General features: G+C 52.4%; 5 protein-coding genes across 5 annotated transcripts; 3 read left to right on the top strand and 2 right to left on the bottom strand.

Annotated features, from left to right (window-relative positions):
* The first annotated feature begins 7,583 nt into the window (after positions 1–7,583).
* TrAFT101_004274 (uncharacterized protein) lies at positions 7,584–11,179 on the top strand. The gene has a single exon (XM_066127113.1). The coding sequence runs from the start codon at positions 8,478–8,480 to the stop codon at positions 10,653–10,655; it is 2,178 nt and encodes a 725-aa protein (XP_065983222.1). The 5' UTR covers positions 7,584–8,477; the 3' UTR covers positions 10,656–11,179.
* Positions 11,180–11,498: 319 nt separating this feature from the next.
* SAR1 (COPII coat GTPase) lies at positions 11,499–13,422 on the top strand. The gene is made up of 5 exons (XM_066127112.1): positions 11,499–11,876; positions 12,029–12,132; positions 12,311–12,350; positions 12,460–12,525; positions 12,632–13,422. The coding sequence occupies exons 1-5, from the start codon at positions 11,858–11,860 to the stop codon at positions 12,970–12,972; spliced, it is 570 nt and encodes a 189-aa protein (XP_065983221.1). The 5' UTR covers positions 11,499–11,857; the 3' UTR covers positions 12,973–13,422.
* Positions 13,423–13,993: 571 nt separating this feature from the next.
* On the bottom strand, positions 13,994–16,816 carry TrAFT101_004272 (uncharacterized protein). Its single transcript, XM_024910458.2, has one exon. It carries the CDS (start codon positions 16,758–16,760, stop codon positions 14,175–14,177), a length of 2,586 nt encoding a protein of 861 aa, XP_024765939.1. The 5' UTR covers positions 16,761–16,816; the 3' UTR covers positions 13,994–14,174.
* A 694-nt stretch (positions 16,817–17,510) lies between these two features.
* On the top strand, positions 17,511–19,351 carry NUC1 (nuclease). The gene has a single exon (XM_024907235.2). The coding sequence runs from the start codon at positions 17,887–17,889 to the stop codon at positions 18,913–18,915; it is 1,029 nt and encodes a 342-aa protein (XP_024765940.1). The 5' UTR covers positions 17,511–17,886; the 3' UTR covers positions 18,916–19,351.
* Positions 19,278–22,007, bottom strand: PFS2 (pre-mRNA cleavage and polyadenylation factor (CPF) complex subunit). Its single transcript, XM_024898929.2, has 3 exons — positions 21,775–22,007; positions 21,272–21,387; positions 19,278–21,212 (listed from the first exon to the last, which is right to left on the bottom strand). The coding sequence occupies exons 1-3, from the start codon at positions 21,860–21,862 to the stop codon at positions 19,563–19,565; spliced, it is 1,854 nt and encodes a 617-aa protein (XP_024765941.1). The 5' UTR covers positions 21,863–22,007; the 3' UTR covers positions 19,278–19,562.
* Positions 22,008–22,107: the final 100 nt, after the last annotated feature.

The following is a 22,107-nucleotide window of genomic DNA, read 5'->3' as shown; positions in this document are numbered from 1 at the left end:
TCGGATATTTCGAATGAGATAGAAAAGAAAATGAGCCCGAGAAGCCCGATTGGAAGCTACATGGTAACTACATGACCGAATTGGTACTACACGGCTTCTAATCAGAAAACTTCCCGGGATCGAGACTGCTTCACGTTGTGTAAATATTTGATGAAGTTAACGTCATCAAAACTGCTTGCACATTAGACATGCAAGAGGAAACCACATGCAAGGCAAGCTCCGGCGTGGATATGCCATTTACACTGCAGGAATGCGGCAAAGCAGCTTTACCTCTGTCTCCAGCTACCTTTCACATCTTCAAATGTCAGTCCGTTTTGTTTGACGATGGCTTCCACTAGCCCTCTAGTCTGGGCGAGTCCAAGGCCCGTGTTATCCAGAGATCCGAGGAATGGGCAGCTTCTGCAGGGTGCCACAAGCAGCTGACAAGGCCTAGAATCCCGTGTGGCCATCTCCTCTTTAGCCTTTCGCAGCGCTCGGGAAGCATAATTCGGCCCCTATAAGATTTTCACTTGGAATGGGTTGCAGAGAAGGCCGCAAGGGTGGCTAACACACCAGCAGCAAATTGACTTTTTGCCGCCAAACTCTCTCACATAACTCCGTTATCGCTGCTGCTTTGCTGTCTGTGCATCACCAGAAATGCCCAGAGCTTGTGTGCGACAGCGCGGTATGTCAACTCATCTGTGTAGCCTGTATGGTTCACAAGTGCCAAGAGAGGGGTGTGACTTCGCGTCAAGTTGCCATTGCTCAAGACTTGAAGCCAAGAGATCTAGACTTATGAAGAGAGACGTCTCAGAGAAACGTGTTTCAGAACAAGAAGTCTATGTGAATCGGGATTCAAATCAGCCCCCTTTTCCTTTATACGAGAGCCTCGGGCGCGAGAGTCAATCAATTCATGCATATACGGAAAGTTTGTAATATACGTGCTGATGAGCCAAACTGTATATCGATGTAGTTACGAAAAGGGAAACGAGCTGAGCAGCCAAGGCATGGATACGCGCAGCCTCACCTTCCAAGGTGGACACCACGAAAGGAATTTTTTTTCGTCAATAGGGAAAATTTCCCCAACCCCAACGTCCCCGTGGGCCAATTATTTCTTCGCTCCTTCTTGCGAAACTTTTTTTTTTTTTTTTTTTTTTTTTTTCCCCTCCATCTTCTTTAGAGTCCGCTTAGCCGCTAAGAGGGCGGTTGTCGTCGGTGAGCTGGGGCCCCCCATTATCGGAGCGATCGTTTTACTAGCGAGAATGCGAGAAAAAAAAAAATTGCTAGAACAAATTTTCAACCAGAAACAGTCGGACCAGACAGCTAGCGGCTGGCTTAGAACCAAAAAGTCTGCCACTTATTGACGATACACTGTGTACCTCGCGGAATTTTTGCTATCGCTGCCCCCCTGGGGGCACGAAATAATAAAACAGCCCGAGGAGAGACGAGGCCGCTAATGCTGGTGTCCGGTGTTTCTCCAACCGTCAAATCTCCAAGCTTGAGGAACCCCCACTGACATCTACGAGCTTGTAATCTAGCTTCGTAAAAGTGATTAATTTGCTCTTGGCTTGTCTCAACGAAATTTGCAGTCTGGGCCAATCGCTGGAGGGCAATTGAACATTGCAAAATCAAGCATGTCTAAGATGATTGAAGGAATTGGTTCACAGCCCGGCCTAGACTGGTCATCCTATTTTAAGCTTACACATAGAAGTAATAAGACATCTCAGCCTTGGCGTTGACTGAGAGCGCACGAGAACGCATGTTTCACCAATTTGAGATTGCTTGTGTCTATGTCTCATTGTGCAAAGCCTTGGTTTTGTTTTAGAAGCATTGAAAGACATGTGTGGAGGAGGAGCACACTGTCTACGACGGGCTTGTCTTTCTTAGATAAAGGTGCATAAGCTATGTATGGGGCACAAATGCGGAGTATCCAGATTGCCATATCCAGACGCTGCACAGCCGGGTTGTATGTGTCAGTACGAATAGCAGCAGCAGCGAGGTACTACTCATAGAAATTAGTCAATTTATTTTAGCAGACCTGCATCGATGCTTTGAGGATGCTACGGCAGGTCCCTTATTGACTGGCGACTACAGTGCATACATGCATGTGACAAGATTAAGGGGACTTGCAGCAGCTGTCCGTATTTGGCCATGAAGCCATTGGCTGCTGCAGGGCGCGTAGTTTCAAGACCAAGAGCACAGCACGGAGCACAGCTCCGCAGCCCATCGTTATCTACCGTGGCCGAAAAGGGCTGTTGATGGCCCGTTCTGGCGCCATTTGGCTGCTCATGCACGGCTCTGACTCTCACCGCCGACGGGAGCCAAGATGCGCCGTCGACGAGCACGACTCGGACATGCCTGAGGCTCAAGGCGCTGCGTTCCACGGCAGCTTCCAGCCGACGTTGACCCGTGGACTTCCCGTCCCGCACCTCCACGGCCTGTGGCTTCTTTTTCGAGACGTGCAACGGCGAGGCGAAACGCCTGGCTCTCATTCGCGACCTGTGCCTGTTGGATGGCTTACGCATGCGCCTCCAATTGGCCGCCTCTTTGCGAAACGCCCTACCTAACCTGCGCATGAATGTGCCTGGCAATATACATCGCGGCCTCTGGATCGAAGTGACGAGGACGCTTTGGGAAGGGCTTCAACATGCAGCATGCAACGGACGTGTCGGCTGAACCGCTTACAAGTGTGGCGTCATTCTCGCAGCCCTTCTGGTGATTGGGTCGTCAGTTGCAGCTCGACGGGCAGCCCATCTCCTCAATTACGAAGAGCTGCTTCCTTTGGCCCAGGGCCCTTTTATTTTCGTGGTCATGGGCCGTCGCTGTCGAAAGACCTCAGCAGGAGATGATGCGGGGGTTGTGCGTCAAGCCGTGGGGTTTCTGAGCCACATTACTGTGCGAGAATTGACGATACCGCGCAAAGCGACGTGGTATGTAGCCATTTGCGGCTGGCAGTTCGTGTCGGGCTCGCGGCCGATTCTGGCGTAGAGCTGCCTCCCAATGGCTGCTGACCCGAGCGTCGCTGACGAGCAATGCGAGTCTGCCCTCCAACCCCCCGCGCTGCTGTCTGATTCGGCTGCATCGTGTGTTATGTGGCGACGGTTGGGCTTACATTCATTGCAAGTCCTGTTGTAATGATGGCGACTTGCTACCCAGTCAAGCCAGTCGGCGGTTGGCCTCCTATTGACGGTTGTCCTTCCGACTCCGATCTGTACTTTACACGCTCAAGCTAATGTACTGTATGACGATTTGCCCACTTTCGGAACATATGTACGGAGTATACCACCTACATTCAAGCCCTCCTGCCGATCTCAACGTGCCCAAACGAAGACGGATGTGGCGGCGGATTGCAGGTCGGAAGGGATCAGCTGCATACACCGGCTCTGACGGTAATCGGTTTACTTTCCTGGCTGTTTTCCTTTTTCGTAAATGGGCGATATTCGTGAAGGGGATTCCCATTTATTACAGTACATACTACAGTCTGCACCTTGGATGACATCCATGTCCATTGCAAAGCGAGGCAGCACCCAACTTGCAGCTATCACTCGCCACCATGTACTCTGGACCAGGAAGAAAGCTGCATGCAGCCGGGTGATGGGAATATGCTGCTCGGCATACATCCGCGGCATGATAGGCGAGGCAGAGGCAACGTGGTGGTTCCAGCTGGTGTGTCACTTGCGATTCGCATGCATTCAACTGACTGGCTGCAACATGGATTGTCTCTTGATTAAGGGGGTAGCATTCCAACAGCCTGATCGACCCTTCTAGAGTCATGGGAAAGCAACTGCCTCGTTCCCCGATCTGCCAGCAACAGATCAGGGTTGCCATTGTTTGACAGGAATTTGGCGTCATGGCGCAGTTTTGCTGGTGATCGCCGTGTGGCAGTTCGAGCCTGAATTGGCACAGCATGTCAATTATGTGGGCAGCGCGCCACGCGATGACAAAATGCATGGCGCATCCAACGTCTCCTGTGCTTTTACTTGTACTTGCAAGTGCAAGTATGGGGTATGGAGCGGCTGGTGCATACTACTACTGTATGTGTACTAATGTACGAGACCTGATCAAGTAGGGGTCTCTCATGCACATCGGCGTTTTACGGCCCTAACCCAATATCCTCCCCTTTCCCTACCTCTGTAAGCGGGATTCCCGTGAGGCGAGGTACAGCACTCGGTGGGAGTGAGGCAATGCGCGTAAAGGGGCAGAACGCTGAACAGCCTCGGCAGCCGAGTACCGTCACGGAATCAATGCTCTTTTCGCCTCCGGCAGTCGACTCGGCAGAGCAATTGGCAATCAAACGTCTCCTGTCCATGAGGTGGAAGCCGTAGAGAGAATTCGGGCAAATACCGGAAAGGCCGAGCCATTGCGAGATTCCGAGGAGGCCAGCGGCTTCAGCGGTCTACCAAAAAAAAAAAAAATCTTTTTTTTTTTTGCGCTTCCTACGGGTCTCGAGCTAGTGAAGCGTGTCTGTCTGTACTCAGGTCTGGACTCGACCGTGTGCTACTCTGCTTGCCAGGCCAGGCCATCGCAACAGCAGCTGGAGTCTTTGCCACGGCTCTCCGAATGCGGCCGTGGTTAGTGGCGCTCGCGCTTCGCTTCTACGGCATGATTTTGATTCCACTTGCACTGTAGAGGAACGCTCGATTTAGGTAAAGTCGGCTGCAGAGCAACGTCGTTCCAAGACAGTGCGGTTCGCATCAGGACAAGCACGCAGAATGCTGCTCTGTGCGGACAGCGCCCGCCCCAAAGAATCATAGCCACAAGCAAGAGCTGCAGGCTTGCACGGCCTTGGCTCGGCTGTGGCCCCGACGGTCCCTCACAGTTGGCCTCACAGTGAAGCGAGATGCCTGCTAACCCATCTGCACTCTGTGCATATGGGGTATGATTATCGTGCTGCCGCGGACTGCGGCTGGACCTGGATCAGTATTGAGTACAATCTGATTGGACATTACTGCCGCATCAACCAGATGCTTCAGGCCACGACTCCTTGGTCAATTATACAAGCAGCAGCGAGGTCTCCTATCTGGCCCTGAGCACTGGCTGTGCTGGTATGTACTTGAAGCACGGGGTGCGAACTCATCACGTATAAGACCAAATACGGGGTGCCAATCAACAGGTTTGCGATATATGACGGCACTGTGGTGTATTTTTAGGCGCGAATGTGAGCTTCGCCTGCTGACGGTCCCCTGAGCGCAATGAGGATCATCCTTGTTGGAGCAATCATCTCTCTGCGTTCTGTTGTTCCATCAGCGTTCGAAATGTAGGCGGGCGAATGGGCTGACCTACAGTACAGCACAGTACCAGCACGGTCCATTTCCAGCGGGCGGTGAATAGATGAGAAGAATCCCCATCCGCCTTGCAAGCGGAGCTTCGCCCTCGCTTGTGGTGTTCTCTGAGCAATGGGTGCACAGCTGCTGCCCCAGCTCCAGCTCCATTCTGCTCCATCCAGCACGCAAGCAAGCTCACGCGCCAAATGACCCCAGCAGCTTCGCGCTAAGCTCTCCTGGAGCGGCTTTTTACTATGAGGCATATTTCGCTGCTTAGGCCTTCTGTATGTGGTTTTCTCTCAGAATGGAGAAGTAAATTTAGGGAGTTGCTTGGCAAGCTAGCCTCCCGTCATCATCATGATGCTGCACTAGACTGTTGCATAAGGAACTGGTTTTATGTTCGTTTATGCGCACTCAGTGCCGCTTAAACGCTTGATGGCAGCAACTGACTTCACTCCTCTTCGCTGGCTGGGCATCACGACAGCAATTACCTAGTTGCATTTCTGGCACGTGAAGTTTCCCTTCAATCTCTTGATCCCTCTTGTGCTACCCATGCTGCCATGCAATTGGATATCACCGGTATGAGATTTGCCAAGGAAGATCTCTGTCAAGCGGTGGAAATTGATGGATGGATCATTTCTCGCTTGCCGTGGGAAAGGGATTTGCTATAAACAGACATCCCTTACTTGTATACTTGTACATACATGCATGAATGCTCACGAGAGGGAGAAGTGCTGGGATGTACATGACTTGAGGTGACTTGAGGCATGGGGAACGTAGCAGCCGGAAGGAGCTGTAAAGTATGTACTTGCAGAGCAACAGGGTCTCGATCCTCGTATTTTCGATCCATATTCGGCCGACGGACGGCTGTCTGGGACATGTCTTGCGCGATATATGCTTAACAGGCAAGCCATAGTACCAGGGCTGCTGGTCAGTTAAGCGACAATCTGTGAGACATGCAAGGCGAGGCGAGGCGGAAATTTGCAAGGTACGGAGCATATACCGCGATCCCTACTTGTAGTGCCTTGCCTGCACGCGTACGAAGCATGTACATACGAGCTCTGGCACCGATCGGGTCCCGGGAGTGGCTACGGAGCAAATATGGTGGATTATGGACACGAAATAGCGATTACAACGCCAGTATGCGCATATAGAGGTACGTCTGATACCTGTCTGTGTGCAGTACTTGTAAGTGCTGCATGGAGCTGAAGCTGAGAATCCCACGGAGACGCTCCTTTTGCTCTCGTGCAGGCCGTTGCGCGCTCCCCTGACAAGGGCATCGACGCTTTGCTCTCTGTTTGTTGTTTATTGATGCAGATGCAAGCGGGGAAGCGAGCGGCGCATCGAAAGAAGAGCTGCCCATCCCTTGTTTCTTCTCTCATTTGCTGCCCCCCTCCAGTCTCTCGAGCCTCAGGCAGTCGAGGCTATCGACATTTGACAGAGGTCTTGGGAATGAATCTAGCTAGTGGAGGGCCATCAGCTCACCCTCCAGCTCACCCTCCACCATCGGATGCCCTATTTTAGCACAAACGATGCGCATTGCATTCGCCAGGAAAATAAAATGGAAAAAGCAGAAAGGGCCCTTTGGCCGCATCATGACGACACCGACGATGTGGATGGATGCGTCTGGATTGGGGCTAGCGCAGGCTCGCAGGCTGGATTCGACTCGATGGGCTATTTCCGGCCCAGCAGCGCGTGCTGCCAGACTGTGCTGTGCTGGATTGTACTGACTGTAGCGGAGTGGAAATTTCGCCTGCCCGCGCTGGACGCAGAAAATTTGGCGCCTGTGCATCGATCGGCCGCTTGATCGCAGGCTGATGAGCGCCAGCCAAGAAAAACCACTCAGTGGCTCTTGATTTGCGGAACCCCCCTAAGACCCGCGCCCACACCCCCCAAAGCGCGCCCACCCATCGCTGCACTGTGACTGAGTGGTGCTCAGGTGCCTTGCGCTTTGTGCTTGTGCAGCCCACTGTGCGCGAGCCCCATGCCTCTGGCTGCGCGGCTGCAGCGCCCGCACACTGTGCCCGACCCCCCTCTCTGCGCGTTGTTTCTGGTCCAGGTGCGCTTTGCACGGCGTCGCAGCCGTCCAGAAGCGGCACGAGGCCCTAGAACAGGATGGTCTGGGCGCGTGCGGGCTTTAGAAATAACACTGTACAGGCTAGGTTTGGTGCTGCGCTGCTCTGGGGCCCTGATTTACTCATCGCCTGCTGTACGCCAAATTCCCGATGTACTCCGTATGAACAGAAGCACGCTTTTGTGCTAGTCTGCAGTGGCGGCAGATCAATTAATTATCCCTCACCTTTTTTCTTCGCTGCCTTCGCCGACGCTCGAACTGCTTCTTCCCGCCCGCGCCTGTTCTTTTCTTCTTGGCTTCTTCCTATTCCTGCTACGCGTGTGTGGCGGCGTCTCGCTTCTCTTCTTGCTTTCTCCCACCCCCAATGCCCATCTCTCCCGCACCACAACGGCACGCAGCGCTCATCGCATCACCTCACAGCGCCTGTATTGCATGTCTGAGACCTTGGGTCGCCTCTATTTCCAAATCCAACATCTCCCAAACATCGGAGATCCCTGCATTGGCGTCTACACACACCCCTACCGACCTCCCGGCGTTCTGTCGTGTCAGGTCCGCCACGCCACATCTGGACGGACGTCATCCGGAATCTGCCAAGAAGCCTCCTCTGCTCTATAATCACACACCCCCAAGACCCTTTTTTTTTTTTCTTTTTTGGTCTACGTTGATTTGACCTGCGAGTGTCCCCCCCAGATCACCAGAGAGGGTTGCTAAAAGTGGACTGGGCCTACCATCCGCTCTTCGCATTCACTCTTATACCACCCGCGCGGGCCCCAAAAGCCTTTTTAGTCTTTTTCACATCCACTGCCTCAACTTGACTCTCTGGATATTGAACATGTTGGCTTTGATGTTATAGCATCGCGGTCCTCAGGGACAATCTTTTTGAAGAGAACTTGTTCTCACGAGCTGGAAGCCTTGTGTCGGCTTACACGCTTTGCCTTGCTACGACACAAATCCTTCATTCGCCCCTCTTGAGTTGAGACGACGCCGCCTTATACTCGCCTCACAGTGTCTTCGTTCTTTGGCTCAATACCAAAACGGGGCATTTGACGAAATCCTTCTTGTTGTCACTGTTGGATCTCTTTCTCAATCTCGAAATCTAGTTTCCTACTCACTGGTTTATAATTCACTCACCAATACCGGAGCCTCAACCACCGACATCAATGTTCAACCTCACAACAACATCGATCATGGCAACTCTTCCAACATCACATCACCTCGAGTGGGCGACGCAAGGGTCAGATCTCATTGAGGACCCCGACGAGCCGCCAGAAACTCAGCTGTATATGCCCGTTCCCACCAAGCCTCTTCCTTTCCAGAGAGCGCCGATTCGTCCCCAGCAGGTTGCGTCTTCGCTACTTACTCAGGCAATCTTGGGACAATCAGACGAAGAGGATGGTCACGTCTTCCACCCTTCCAAATCCTACAGCCAACGCCGCCGTTCCATGGTCAGCAATGCCAGCATTGCTTCTACCGCCGATTTGACCAGTGATACTGGTCTTACCAGCCCTTCACGAACCAACACCCCCAGCCCACCTCTCCCCGAGCTGTCGACGCTTCGTCTTAATGGTGCCGGCGAGCAAAAGAGCGGTTTCTTTGGCCACTTCTTCGGCACCAGACGAGTAGTTGAGGAGCCCATTCAGGAAGCTCCTCGAAAGCGATGCATCCAATTTGCTTGTGCTAAGCCTCAGGCTCAGCCACAAGCTGCTCCTGTTGCAGCCGCCCCTCCTGCTCCCATGCTCAAGACGCCTGTGGCACAAGCACCAAAGCGAACCTGCATCAAGTTCGCATGCACTGCCCGCCCGTCTTCTTCACACAAGACCTCTCCTAAGCCTTTTGAGCCCTCCACTCCCAAGAGGAGCATGACACATCCTGTCCCCGTTTCTCCTCGACCAGCCCCTGCTGGACCAGAGTGTTCCAAGGCCTCCCTCGTTCGACCTCGATTCCTTCGTGCTTCTTCCACAGAGCTCATCAAGGATGGCTCCCAGTTCCACGAGTTTGCCAGTGGCATGGCTCGTGAGGATGATTGGATTCGCCAAGAAAATTCCACTCAGAAGAAGCTTACTATTTCCGATATCCTGGTCAAGGAAAACTTGATCCGCCGCCTAGGAGCTGAAGCTGAGGAGGAAGCCGAAATGGAAGAGGCGGAAGAGGAGGAGGCTGAGGCAGCCATGGATGAGGATGAGGACGAGGACGAGGACGACGATGCCGATGAACTTGATGAGGAAGACGAGGAAGACGAGGAAGACGAGGACGAGGACGAAGAGGACGACGGCTCTGATGGTTACCATACCGACGAGGAGACTGGCTTCGCTGACTCCGATGAGGAAGACGACGAAGACGAGAACATGATGATGTGGACTCCTCGTGTTCCATCTGTCTCACGCCAGGTCACTCCTCGCTTGGCCCGCCGACTCTCCATCAACGACCAGCAGTCGGATGATTCCATTGGCTCCCGACGCAGCCGTCGCCGTGTCTCCAAGGCTCGACCCTTTGGACCACAAACTGAAGCTCCTGACTTGCCCGACAGCACTGACTTTGTGTGCGGCACCCTGGATGAGGACCGGCCTGTCGAGGATGCTTACCTGTCTTGCCTCGCTGCCCGCAGAAACGAGAAGCGTCGCATCATCCCTCAAGACATTGACCCTAGCTTCCCGGCTTCGGATCTTGACGAGGAGGATGAGGAGGATATCTACGTGGCCGCTTCCGACAGCGATGACCACGCGTGGGTGCAGGGTGTCATGGAAGATCTCGGCAGCGAGACCGACCGTGCCCGGAGAAGACGGAAAAATGAGAACACCTCTCCCCGTCGTCTCCGTTCTCCACCTCCTAAGCGACGCGGCTCTCCCGCTCCCAAGCCTCGTGCTCGCTCTCCTGCTCCCAAGCCTCGTGCTCGCTCCCCCAGACCTCTTTTTGACCGCCAGTCGCCTCGACGACTTCGCTCCCCTGCTCCCAAGGCTGTGGCCATTGCAACCCCGATCCAGACTCCCAGACAGGGTGCACACGCTCATTTCCAGCTGGCTGGTCGCCCTGGCCTTACTCATACCAAGTCTCTGCCCAGACCTGCGGCTATCTTCCGTCACCAGAAACAGCCCAAGGGCTCAAAGACGTCATCCGACACCGATGCCCACATTCGCAGCGCAATCGACATCGTCAAGGGTCTTGAGAAGAAGCGTCTGCGCCGCAAGGAAAAGTTCTTCCAGAAGTACTGTGATCGTGCCAGACGCGGACAAATCCCTGAGCGCAAGCCGGTGCTCCCTGGCCTTGGTGCCGAGCGCATGCGAGAGCTTGGACTGCTCATGGCTGGTAAGAAGGGTCCAGACTACGTCCTCTCTTGCTAAGCCAAACAATTTTCTGCTACATTTTCACGCATGGAAATGACATACACATTGAAGAAGAGTTTTGAGCATTCCGATAGGCATGGGTTCCACAGTCCCGTCGTTTGTTGGGCGGCGTTTTTACATTCCGTTGACGCAGTCGCTTACATCCGAGTCCTATATACCCAAGGTGTTCACAACCTTCTCTTCTTTCGCTCCATTATTTTCTTTAATTATTTTTCTCACGATTTTATGACGACTTTTATTTCACATAATTACGTGATCTTTCATTTTCCGGAGATGCCTCTAGATAAATAGAGACTCCTGTATATACCGAAAACAGTACACATCATCTGTGGCTACAGAGGGATACCATACCCAGGGGAGGCTTTTTGTTTTTTATCTGTCTGCTTTTAGGATACACCCAGGAGGCCGCATTTGGGAATGCGGACCTCTCAGTTGGCGTTGGTCGGCAAGACGCTTCTTTGTGAAGCTGTCGGTTGATATTACTAGATAGTAATACTGATTCCGAAGCGAGATTCAAACTCAAACTTTATATTCCATCTATGCCTTTGAGTGTGACATGTATTGTGTGTAGAATTTTGCTTATTCTGCAGAGCAACTTGGATGCGCTTTGAAGCCACGTAATCTTTGAACCTGCCTCAGCCACTGTACAGTTTACCGCCTATCTTAGCAGCGAGGGCAACCCCCAAAATGCGGCCAATTTTGCTTCCAATCTGATTCTTTATCTTTCGGCGATGTCACATGATGAGATTTTCCACGTCACGCCATAACAATCACGATACTGTCTTGTTTCTTATTTTTGGCCTCTATTTCCGTGATGGCAGCTGATCAATGATCAATAATTGTAGGTATCCGTAAGCCTTAAGACTTCTCTCACAAGGTACCTATCAAGGGCGCAACCTTTCGCCACATCTTTTCCGCAGTGTATTTTTGGTGCCTGAGCAACAACGCATGTCACGTGTCTAAATGCCCCCCTCCCCCCAAAATAACAGGCGGTAAAAGACATCGGTTGATTGTCCTTTCCCGGACCCGATCTAGCTCGCATCGACATCATCACAACACCTTCCTCTTGCTCTGCGAACTTCAGCCGGGCAATCGTATCTTGTTCCTTTTATTATACCCTTGCCTTTTCACTCCCATTTTTTTCTGGCCTCCAAACTGTGAATAAGAAATAAAGATACTTCCATCACCAATCGCTCAACATGTGGATTGTTAACTGGTGTATGTATTCATTCCCCCCCCCCGTCAGCGTTGTCTATCGCTTCCACTACCGCCACCTTTTTCCCCCCCAACGACTTGCACACATGCGTGATTGCATTGCAGCGACGGTAAATATGGAGACTGACTTTTCTTTCCGTGTTTTTGCACTTTAGTCTACGATGTGCTGTCCTCCCTGGGCCTGCTCAACAAGCACGCCAAGCTGCTCTTCCTGGGTCTCGACAATGCCGGAAAGACCACGTTGCTTCACATGCTGAAGGTACGTTGCCAATAAGAAAGTCAAGGGGGGGTTCTGAGACAGGGGGATGGTTGAAGGGACGATCACTGCAGTCTTTACAGTGGATAGGCCGCTGCGCATGCGATCGATTCCAAAGATGCAGGACATGAATTGAGGTTATGAGAAGAGATGATGGTCTAACATGATGGGATTGCCGTAGAACGACCGAGTTGCTATCCTGCAACCTACTCTTCACCCTAGTAAGTCTGCCGCCCATTACCGCCGCGGAATTTGCGCCGACGGCCTTGTTCGCTCCTTGCTCCTTTTCCTTCTCCAAAGAGCTTTGTATTCTGACTTGTTTATCTTTAGCTTCTGAGGAGCTTGCCATTGGCAACGTTCGATTCAACACCTTTGATCTGGGTGGTCACCAGCAGGGTATGTTATTAAATCTACAATCCCCCCCTCTTTTCCCCTCAAATCTTAGGCTCTATCTGCATAAATCTTGTTTATATATGCTTACCAAGACCTCCGTCACTTCTAGCCCGTCGTATCTGGAGAGATTACTTCCCCGACGTCAACGGTGTCGTCTTCCTCGTCGACGCCAAGGACCACGAGCGATTCCCTGAGGCCAAGGCCGAGCTCGACGCCCTCCTGTCGATGGAGGAGCTTTCCAAGGTTCCCTTCGTCATCCTGGGTAACAAGATCGACCACCCCGACGCCGTTTCTGAGGACGAGCTGAGACACCAGCTGGGCCTGTACCAGACGACCGGAAAGGGCAAGATGCAGCTGGAGGGAATCCGACCTATCGAGCTGTTCATGTGCTCCGTGGTGATGCGACAGGGATACGGCGACGGTATCAGATGGCTGTCTCAATACGTTTAAAAAAAGGAAAGAGAAGCGAGGAGCGTGTATGTCGTGCAAAGAAAGAATGCAGTGGTGGGGAGGAAATGAGGTCATCTGCATGTAGTGACTCCCGGCGATGATACGATATATTGAGAAAGCAGGAGTGCAAGAGGCGTTGGGCCATGAAGAGTTATTTTATGAGACTCAGCATACTCTATTTTTTTTAGGCGAAACTTTTTTCTTTTTTCTTTTGGCTGTGAAATTCAAATTTTAATTCCTTATCTGATGCTGGGTCTTTGTTTTCCCTTTACCTTCCTGCTGCTGCTGAAGTCTACGGCTGGTGTTGGCAAGATAATGCTCTACAAGTTAATGGATGCTGTGAATGGACATGGGAGACGTGAACATCACCATAGACGCCGTAATTAATGATAATATCTTCATATTTTAGCCATCTAGGTATCTGGGATCAAGCCAAATAATCAACTCATGCTTCAATAATGCTAATAGATTTGGTGCCATGAATGCATGCGAAAAAAGAAAAAGAAAAGAAAGGAAAGAAAAAAGCCCCGAACATGAAAACAGACCCAGCAGTCAACGCTCTTATATCGCCAATGCGTACGCTCTCTTCTCTCTATTCCAAGGGGGAAAAAAAAAGTGATAAAATACAATCAAAAGTGAGGATAAAAAAAAAAAAAGAAAGAAAAAAAAAGAAAAAAAAAAATTCAGGTTTCTCATCATGCTAAAAACAACAGCTGTAGAACAAAAAAAGTTAAAACAATCATAATGCTGATGCTAATAGATGTGCTTCAGAATTCATTAGAGAAAGAAAAAAAAAAGCCAAAAAAGAAAAAAAAAGAAGAAAAACAAAAAAGGCAAGCATTATATGCTCCTGAGAAGAAACCAAGAATAGAGAACAAGCAGATTCCTCTCTTACTTCATATATGTCGTAGAAAAAAAAAAAGAGATCGCTTCGTTAGAAAACGAGAAACCGGGAATATTACAAAAATATGGGCATTACATCCTTTTCTTTCTCTCTTCCTCTCCTTTCTTTCCTCTTTTTCTTCTTATCATCGGTCGGTACGCAAAAAAGGGTATATGCATAGGCGTGTTTATGCGTGAATAGATCTCCAGTCTGGCATGAGCTGTTGCTGTTTGGCGATCATATGGCCAGCGGAAAAAAAGCCGCATCACTAGAATAAAATAAATAACAAGAAAAAGCGCAAAATGCAATGCAACGCTGGCTATGCTTCTGCCTCTACCTCTGTCTCTGCCTCTACCTCTGCCTCTTCCTCTTCCTCTTCTTCGTCGTATTCTCTTTCTTCTCTTTCTGTAGGGGTATCAAACGTTTTCAACCAATCATTCGCGTATAGGAGGTGTTCCCTCATACTCGATATCATATGGTGTAGTTCATTCTTCAAGTCCTCCTGGGAACCCAGTCCTTGCAGGACATTTGGTGAAGGGGCAGCAGGAAGGGACGGCATAGAGCTCACGAGGGAATTTCGAGCGCTCGTCATGATTCCCAGGCCAGATGAATCCCACGCAATGTTTGATCTCTCATCAGGGGTGGTGGGAGTGCTCTGTAGGTCGCTCGGCTGCCGCGTGAGGGAAGGAACCGACTCCATATCATCATCAATGTATAACGAGGGTTCTCTTGTGTTGATGTCCGCAGCGTCCGCCTCAAGCTCTAGGTCGAACGCTAGAGAGCCGTGGACCGAACCAGATGATCGAACATGAGAGCTTGGCACGAACGAATCGGGAGCGCCGTAGCTCATGTCATCCGCCAGAGAGGCATCGAGATCAATGAGACTCATGGCCGATTCACGATTGACCGAGGGGCCCATGTCATCGTCCTGATGAACTATAGTCGGATAATCTTCATTATCGCTAAACATGTCTGGATTAGGAGTGGAGGTAGCCGAGGTGGGCGTCATGGCAGGGAAAGTCCACTCCGTAGTGTCACGCTTGCTCGTGGGAAATGACCATTCTTGTGTGTTTCGCTTCTCCTCTGTAGGGAACGTCCATTCCTGGGTGCTTCGCTTCTCAGTAGTCGGAAATTTCCATTCCGTGGTCTCACGCTTGTTGGAAGGGAACGTCCACTCCTGCGTCTCCCGTTTATCTGACGTAGCAAACGACCATTCTTGAGTAGCGCGCTTGGTTGGAAAGTTCCAGTCCTGAGTCTTTCGTCGCTCATCAGCGGATCCGCTCAGATCGATTGAGATGGGCCGCGCAGCTGGCTTGATAGTCTCTTCGTCAAGGCTAGGTAGAGATGGAGCGCCGATATCATCCATGGCAAGATCAAGATCAATTAATGATTCGCGAGCTGGGGCTGGAGGCTCCGCGTTGGGATTCGGACTGATACTCCGGTTGGGATTCGAAGTGGGATTCGACGTGGGATTCGAAGTAGGGGGCTTTGGTTTCCTCTGTGTCGGCGGTGCTGAAGTTGGAGGTGGCATAGGTATCCTGCCATACCAGGCTCTCGAGTTCTCTCCATAGTTGGTGATGGTGTACGGGTCAAAGACTTTCTCCAGAGGAGCCTTGAGCTCCTTCATGGTTGGGGGTGGCCGCCTGCGACGACCACGCTGCATCGGCCGTGCCGTACGTTCAGGTTCAGGGCTTGAGGCGACGCTGGGGTAATAGTCGGGAGTAGGGACGCGCGGCTTAGCAGTGTTTTGGAACATGAGCTCGTCCACCTCGTCAAAATTGCCAAAGTCCCATCCGCTTTGACGAACGGGCGATCGATCCATTCGAGGTCCCTGAGCGCCGCCGGCCGAGAACAGAGACTGCCTGCTTCCTCCCTGAGATTCCCAGTACTTGTAGTCAGCCACCAGCCTCGACAGGGAGACGGTGGGATATCTGTCCTGCGTGTTGAAGATGTACGGGTGTCGTTGAATCTCTTCGATAGGCGGCCGTCGCTTGGGATCCTCGACCAGACAAAAGGCGATGAGATTCTTGAGGTTTTCGGAGAATCGGTCGCCCTGAAGACGAGGTCGATGCTGCTTCAGATAGGCCCCAAACTGCTGGATATTGATTCTGGCGGTTGCGTTTGGCGGCAGGCCGTTGGCAATCTCGTAGGCCATGGACCCAAAGGCCCAGATGTCAACCTCGATGCCGTAGGCGACGTGCGGGTCGAAGAGCTCGGGGGCCATCCAGTGCAGCGTGCCGGTGATGGTGCTGCGCTTGTCGAACTTGGTCTCCATGATGCCGGCCACGCCAAAGTCGCACAGCTGCACGCCGCCCGCCTCGGTGATGAGCACGTTGGCGCACTTGATGTCGCGGTGGATGATGCCCTGCTTGTGCACCCAGAACAGCGCCTCGGCCACCTCTCGCAAGATTGGGACGATCCAGCGCTCGGCCAGGCCGCTGGTCGGGCGCATCAGCGACGCGACGCTGCCGCCGGCGCAGTACTCGGTGACCATCCATACCGACTGGCCAACCAGGTGCGTGTCGAGCACGGCATTGACGTTCCTGGCGCCGGTGTTGCTCAGCAGCTTCAGCGTGTTGACCTCCTTGATGATGTCGCCCAGCGTGTCGGCCGCGCCTGGCTGGATGTTGTCGCCCTCCTCGATGCTGATGACCTTGACCGACACGAGCTGGCTGGACTTTGTGCCGCGGGCCTTGTACACGCGCCCGAAGCTGCCCTTTCCGATCAGCTCCAGCAGCTGGTACGGCGGCGCTTCTCGGTCGGCCGCGGCGCACTCGCGCAGCACGAGGGCCTGGGCGGCGCGCGCATCTTCGATGGCCTTGTGCTTGGTTGCCGAGTAGTTTGGCGCTGACGTGAAGCCGTTGCCGTTGGGGAGGCTGCCGGCCTTGAGGGGGGGATAATGCATGATGTCGTCGCCGTCGTCGTCGTCGTCGTTATAGGGGGCTCTCCAGCATTCCCAGCGTCTCCGGTCCACTGGAGGCTAGCCCGCGTCAGCGTGCCGCCTGCGCTGTAGCAAGCTCACTGCGGCCAGAGCCACAGCTGTCGGTCTAGCAGGATTAGCGAGTCTAAGATGCCCAGTCACGCGGGGGAGCTAAGCAGGCTGCGCTTCCACCTGCCTCCCAGTCTCTCTCGCTTTTTCGCTATTCCGCGTGCTCTCGTTGTCCGTGTTTAGTGGCCGATTTGCGGTGGACACAGCAGAAGGTTTGACGGAGAGAGAGAGAGAGACTCGAGGCGTGACAGATCTCGGAGGCTGCACGGGACGAGATATTCCAGAAACGAGCGTTCCCAGCACAGGGGCGAAAAAAAAAGCAAGGAGAAGAAGGACGGAGAAACAGCATGAAGAAAGAACAGATGGGTACGAAAAAAGAAATGCAAAATAAAAATAAAGAACCATGGCAAAGATAAAACAGCTCCGTACCCAGAAACAGTAGAAACGCACCTCTCCCCCTGGCTTCCACATAATGCGATCAATAAGCATGTTGCAGCCCCTGGCCCGGCTTGGGGGCAAAACCGCCTAAGGCAAGCCGCTAACCCTGAGGCTTTCACAAGGCTCCGCTGGCCGCTAGCAGGCGTGGAACCCGAGGACCCTTTGGACGGCAAAGCCCATGCGCTTAATCTAATTTTTTTTTTTTTTGCCTTCGGGCGATTCTTTTTTTAAACCCGTGCTCGTGGTTGTGCTTGTCTTGTCTTTCTCCTCAGCCTTGCCCAGGGGTCTCGTGGTCTCTCAGCCTGGTCGACAGACGACGTCAGTGGTTTCATGGGGAGGCTTCTCACGGGAGCACATGCGCAAGTGCTGTGAAGTCGCCTAGACCCTCAAGGTGCCCCTCGAGATAACATCGAATCCCGTGAGCGGCTTTGGGCCTTTGCCTCGTGCTGGCTCTTTTTTCTTTTTTTGTCTTTTTTTCGAACTACACTTGACTTGCTGCTGTTGCGCTCTCCAGGTGGTTTCTTTCTTTCTTCTTCTATAGCTAATACCCCGTTATACAAGTATATATATATATACTATATATATATAAGGCCAACCTCTCACCATGTTCAAAACATCGGTTGCAATCGCTGCCCTCAGCGCTGGAGGAGGCGCCGCTCTCACAGCCGCTATCTACTCTCTTCGTCCCAAAGACAGGATCGCAGACATGGCCTCCTCCTCCTCTTCACTCTCCTCCACAGCCATCGTCTCCTCTCCAACCGCCGTCACAGCAATCCCCGCCAACCAAGTCTTTGGCGGTCCTGGCGGTCCTCCTCTACCAGTCCCAGGCACAGCGCCCGTCAACCCAGGCGGCCTCTTCGAATATGGCTTCCCAGGCCCCGTCTCCGACATCGCGACCCGCGCCGCCCTCATCTCGAGCTACGACCGCCGCACGCGCAACCCCCACTGGGTCGTCGAGCACATCACACCCGAGTCGCTGGCCACGCGCGGCGGTGACCGCAAGAACAGCTTGTTCCTCGAGGACGACGGCGTGCCCGCCAAGTTCCGCGCCCTGCTCAAGGACTACTTCCGCAGCGGCTATGATAGAGGACACCAGGTGCCCGCCGCAGACGCAAAGTGGTCGCAGACCGCCATGGACGAGACGTTCTACCTCAGCAACATGTGCCCGCAGGTTGGCGAGGGCTTCAACCGCGACTACTGGGCGCACTTTGAGGACTTCTGCCGTCGTCTGACCCAACGATATCCCTCGGTGCGCATCGTCACGGGACCGTTGTATCTGCCCAAGAAGGACCCCGTCGACAACAAGTGGTACGTCAAGTACGAGATGATTGGCACGCCGCCCTCCGTCGCTGTGCCCACGCACTTTTACAAGGTCATCTTCGCCGAGGACGGCCGTGTTGGCGGCAACGTCGCCGTCGGCGCATTCGTTCTGCCAAATGCCCGCATCGATAACGCCAAGCCCATCACCGACTTCGAGGTGCCCCTCGAGGCGGTTGAGCGTGCCAGCGGCCTTGAATTCGCGAACCTGCTGCCCATGCAGCGCAGGAAGAGGCTCTGCGCTGATACTACCTGCGCTTTGGTCATTAAGGATTACAACGATAGGCAAAAGACTTTTGCCAAGAGCGCCAAATGAGCCTCTTCCTAGTTGATTAGGAGATCGCCTCAAGGGAAAGGTTCGAGACCCTGGATGTTACTATCATTGATGAGAATTGGCTATTTTAAAGCGCATTTGGGAGCTGAGACCGTTATGAATTTTATGAAACACCCCTCCTTCGCACACGCTCTCTATTTTATCCCTGCCTCTACAAATGACGTATGCTACCATAGATTAGCTTGCTTTTCTTTCATCAGCAATTAAATATCGCTGTAGAGACTGACAAAGTCAGTCATCATTTGCATTCATCACATCAGTACGATTATATAAATCGACAAATAGCTACACCATGCGGCATCACATGGCACATCATATACTAGAATAGCACATCAGATAGAACTCAGATATTTAAATTTCCCCGTAGCCAATCGCTGTATATATCCTTGGAACCCTTCTTGTAAAAATGCTAGCAGTTAAAGAACAAAAAAAAAAAAAAGAAAAGAAAAGAAAAAGAAAAACAATTAGAAGGTATAAACCCTGTCTGAAACGATGAATCTCTTTAGCAGTTAGCTATCCCGACAAAAAGGCCCCTTCATAATCCCATCCCTAGCCCATCAGAACGCCATTCAAAGAGGATCTCGACCAATCGACCAAATAACTTTCCCATAGATACTCAAAAGAAGCTGTTACCGGGCGCGGGTATACTTTCCATGTCGTTGCTCTTGTCGGAGACTCTCCTCCTGGCTAGGAAGGGGTATGCGCCGACGATCCGAGTCATTAGGATTCATCGGTGGAGGAATGGGAAGCGGAAAGTTGCCTGGTAGTGGAGGCATCCCCCCCGGAGGTGGGATCAGACCCGGAGGGAGAGATCCTGGAGGTGGCATGGGTACGCCGGCCTGCTGCATCAACTCGAGCAGCTTCGCCGGGTCAGGAGGGTTGTGGAGATCCAGACCGGGCAGCGGAGGCGGCGGTGCTCCGTTGAAGCCAGGAATAGCGAAAGGGGGAGGCGGAGGTGGAGGCGGCGCCGTTGAACCAGCACCAACTCCAACTCCAGGCACAATTGGAGGCGGCGGGATGCTTGCGCCGAGACCAGGGACAGCACCTCCGCCTAAAGGTAGGCCAGGAATTCCACCGGTCAAGCCAGGAACAGTTGGTTTTTGCGCATCTTGGTCGACCAGAGCGTCCATCTCGTCCTCCATCTCACGCTGCTCTTCCTCTTGTCGCTGGCGGCGATTACCACGGCGGTCCCAGGTCCCTTGTGCCTCGGCAGCTGCTTCGCCAATATGGTACCTGTCCTGGAAAATTTCCGTCTCGCCAGGTCGAGCACGACCCCAGAATCGAGTAATACGATCATTTGACCCAGACGCAAGAATATGACCCTGGGGATGCCAGTCTAGAGACCAAATAGCATAATCGTGAGCGAATGGAACTTTGTGTGTAGGCCATATTGACTGGGCAGGAGTTGATTCTGGGTCAAGGCTATCATAAGGGGCGACAGTCAGGGGCTGGCCGGCTGGGGGATTTGGTGTATCTAGCATATAGTGGAAGAGCGAACCGTCCATGCCACCCGTAGAGAGGAGGTTGGCATGTATCGGGTGGAAAGTCAAGGTCGAAATGTCCTTTTCATGACCCTTTAATAGCACAATGTCGCGCATCATTCGCAAGTCAAAGACACGGGCTGTCTGGTCCCGTGCCGAGGTCGCGAAACATCGACCGAGCTTTTTCTCGAATAGGACCTTAGTGATGGTACTCTTATGACTATGTAGAGTAGTCAGGGCTCGCGCAGTACGAGGGTCCCAGAGCTTGACCAGGTGATCTTTGGATCCGGAAATGATAAGTCCTTTAGTTGGGTGCCAGTCCACCGACTTGGCATCCCAGCCGTGGCCTTCAAGTTTCAGCTCTTCCTGGCCAAGAGCAAAGTCGAAGATCTTGAGAGTGGAGTCGTCCGAGGCGGTGACGAACTTCGAGTCGTTGGGGCTGAATGCAAGGTCGCGGATGGGATCTGTATGAGCATTGATGCTCTTGACGTTGTTAAAATTTGGCTGCCAGTACTTGATGACTCCATCATGGTCACCCGAGATCAACCAGTCGTCGCTATGTGAGTATTCCAGGGCACGGATGGCAGAATCATGAGCCTGCATAATAGTCTCAAAATTGAAACCGGTGCCGTTCCAGAGAGTGAATTCGCCGCTAGTCGAAGCTGTAAGCAGTCTGCGTCCCTCCGGGGTCCATCGAACGACATTGATAGGATGCTTAATCTTGTTCAGAGAAGAATGGAGGTGCTTGGCCGGAATAGAATCAGCTGGGAACACTGGTCGTCCTGCTGGTGGGATCATCTCTAGGGGCGTTAGTTTTACTCTTGATTGGCATCTTTGTCTTTTCGAATTGCTCTCACATCCACAATATAGCTTGCGCTTGGACGCTCCCTCTCACCCGTGTAACCACCTCTGTAGTTGGGGGCGCGGTCTCGCATCCAATGGAGGACACTGGCACTATAATCCGTCACAGGTCCTAGTTGGGGAACCGGTCAGTCCACTGAATAAGATGATCTTTGTCCGATTTCGCATATCCTCCACTTTGGTCCCCCGGGTATGATACATTGGCTGAGTCGAGGCGAACTCGCAGCTATCTCTAAGCATGAAATCATGATCATGTAGATATCTCGATAGGACACTTGCCCAAGCAGGTTTAACAGCTAAATAACTATGCTATAAAAGCGTAGAGAGATGACACAAGGACATGAAGACAGTGATATAAAAGTGCAGTAGGCAATAGCTGCCGTGAAGCGCATGATCAAGCCGAACAATAGATGCCGAGAACCAGACGAATAGGCTCCGCTAGTAGCAAAAGGCAAAGAGTGTAAAGGGAGCTACAAAATGAAGACAAAGACTGACTCACTTCGACCTCGTACTTTCATAAATGCGCCATCTTGACCTTGACCACCGCCTCCCCGATCGCCATACTCTCCACGAGGCTCATAGGCCATCGTCGCGTTGCAACAGTCAATTGATGATCATACACCAGCGTGGCAAGTATAAAGAAGCCGAGATAGAGCAGGAATGTGAATTTAAACTGTTATCAGTAAGAAGCAAATAAAACTTTAGCGAAGACCAAGCCTCAATAAAGAGCTTGCCGAGCTGCCAATGAAGATGAAAGTCTCATTCTGCGAGGCTCGCGCTTTGAGAGCTCTGATAGAGCGCCGGCGAAACGCATGCTCTGATTGGGCGCAGG

Source organism: Trichoderma asperellum, chromosome 2 (genome assembly GCF_020647865.1).
Source record: "Trichoderma asperellum chromosome 2, complete sequence".
Lineage (NCBI taxonomy): Eukaryota > Fungi > Ascomycota > Sordariomycetes > Hypocreales > Hypocreaceae > Trichoderma > Trichoderma asperellum.
This window is presented reverse-complemented; position numbering and strand designations above follow the sequence as displayed.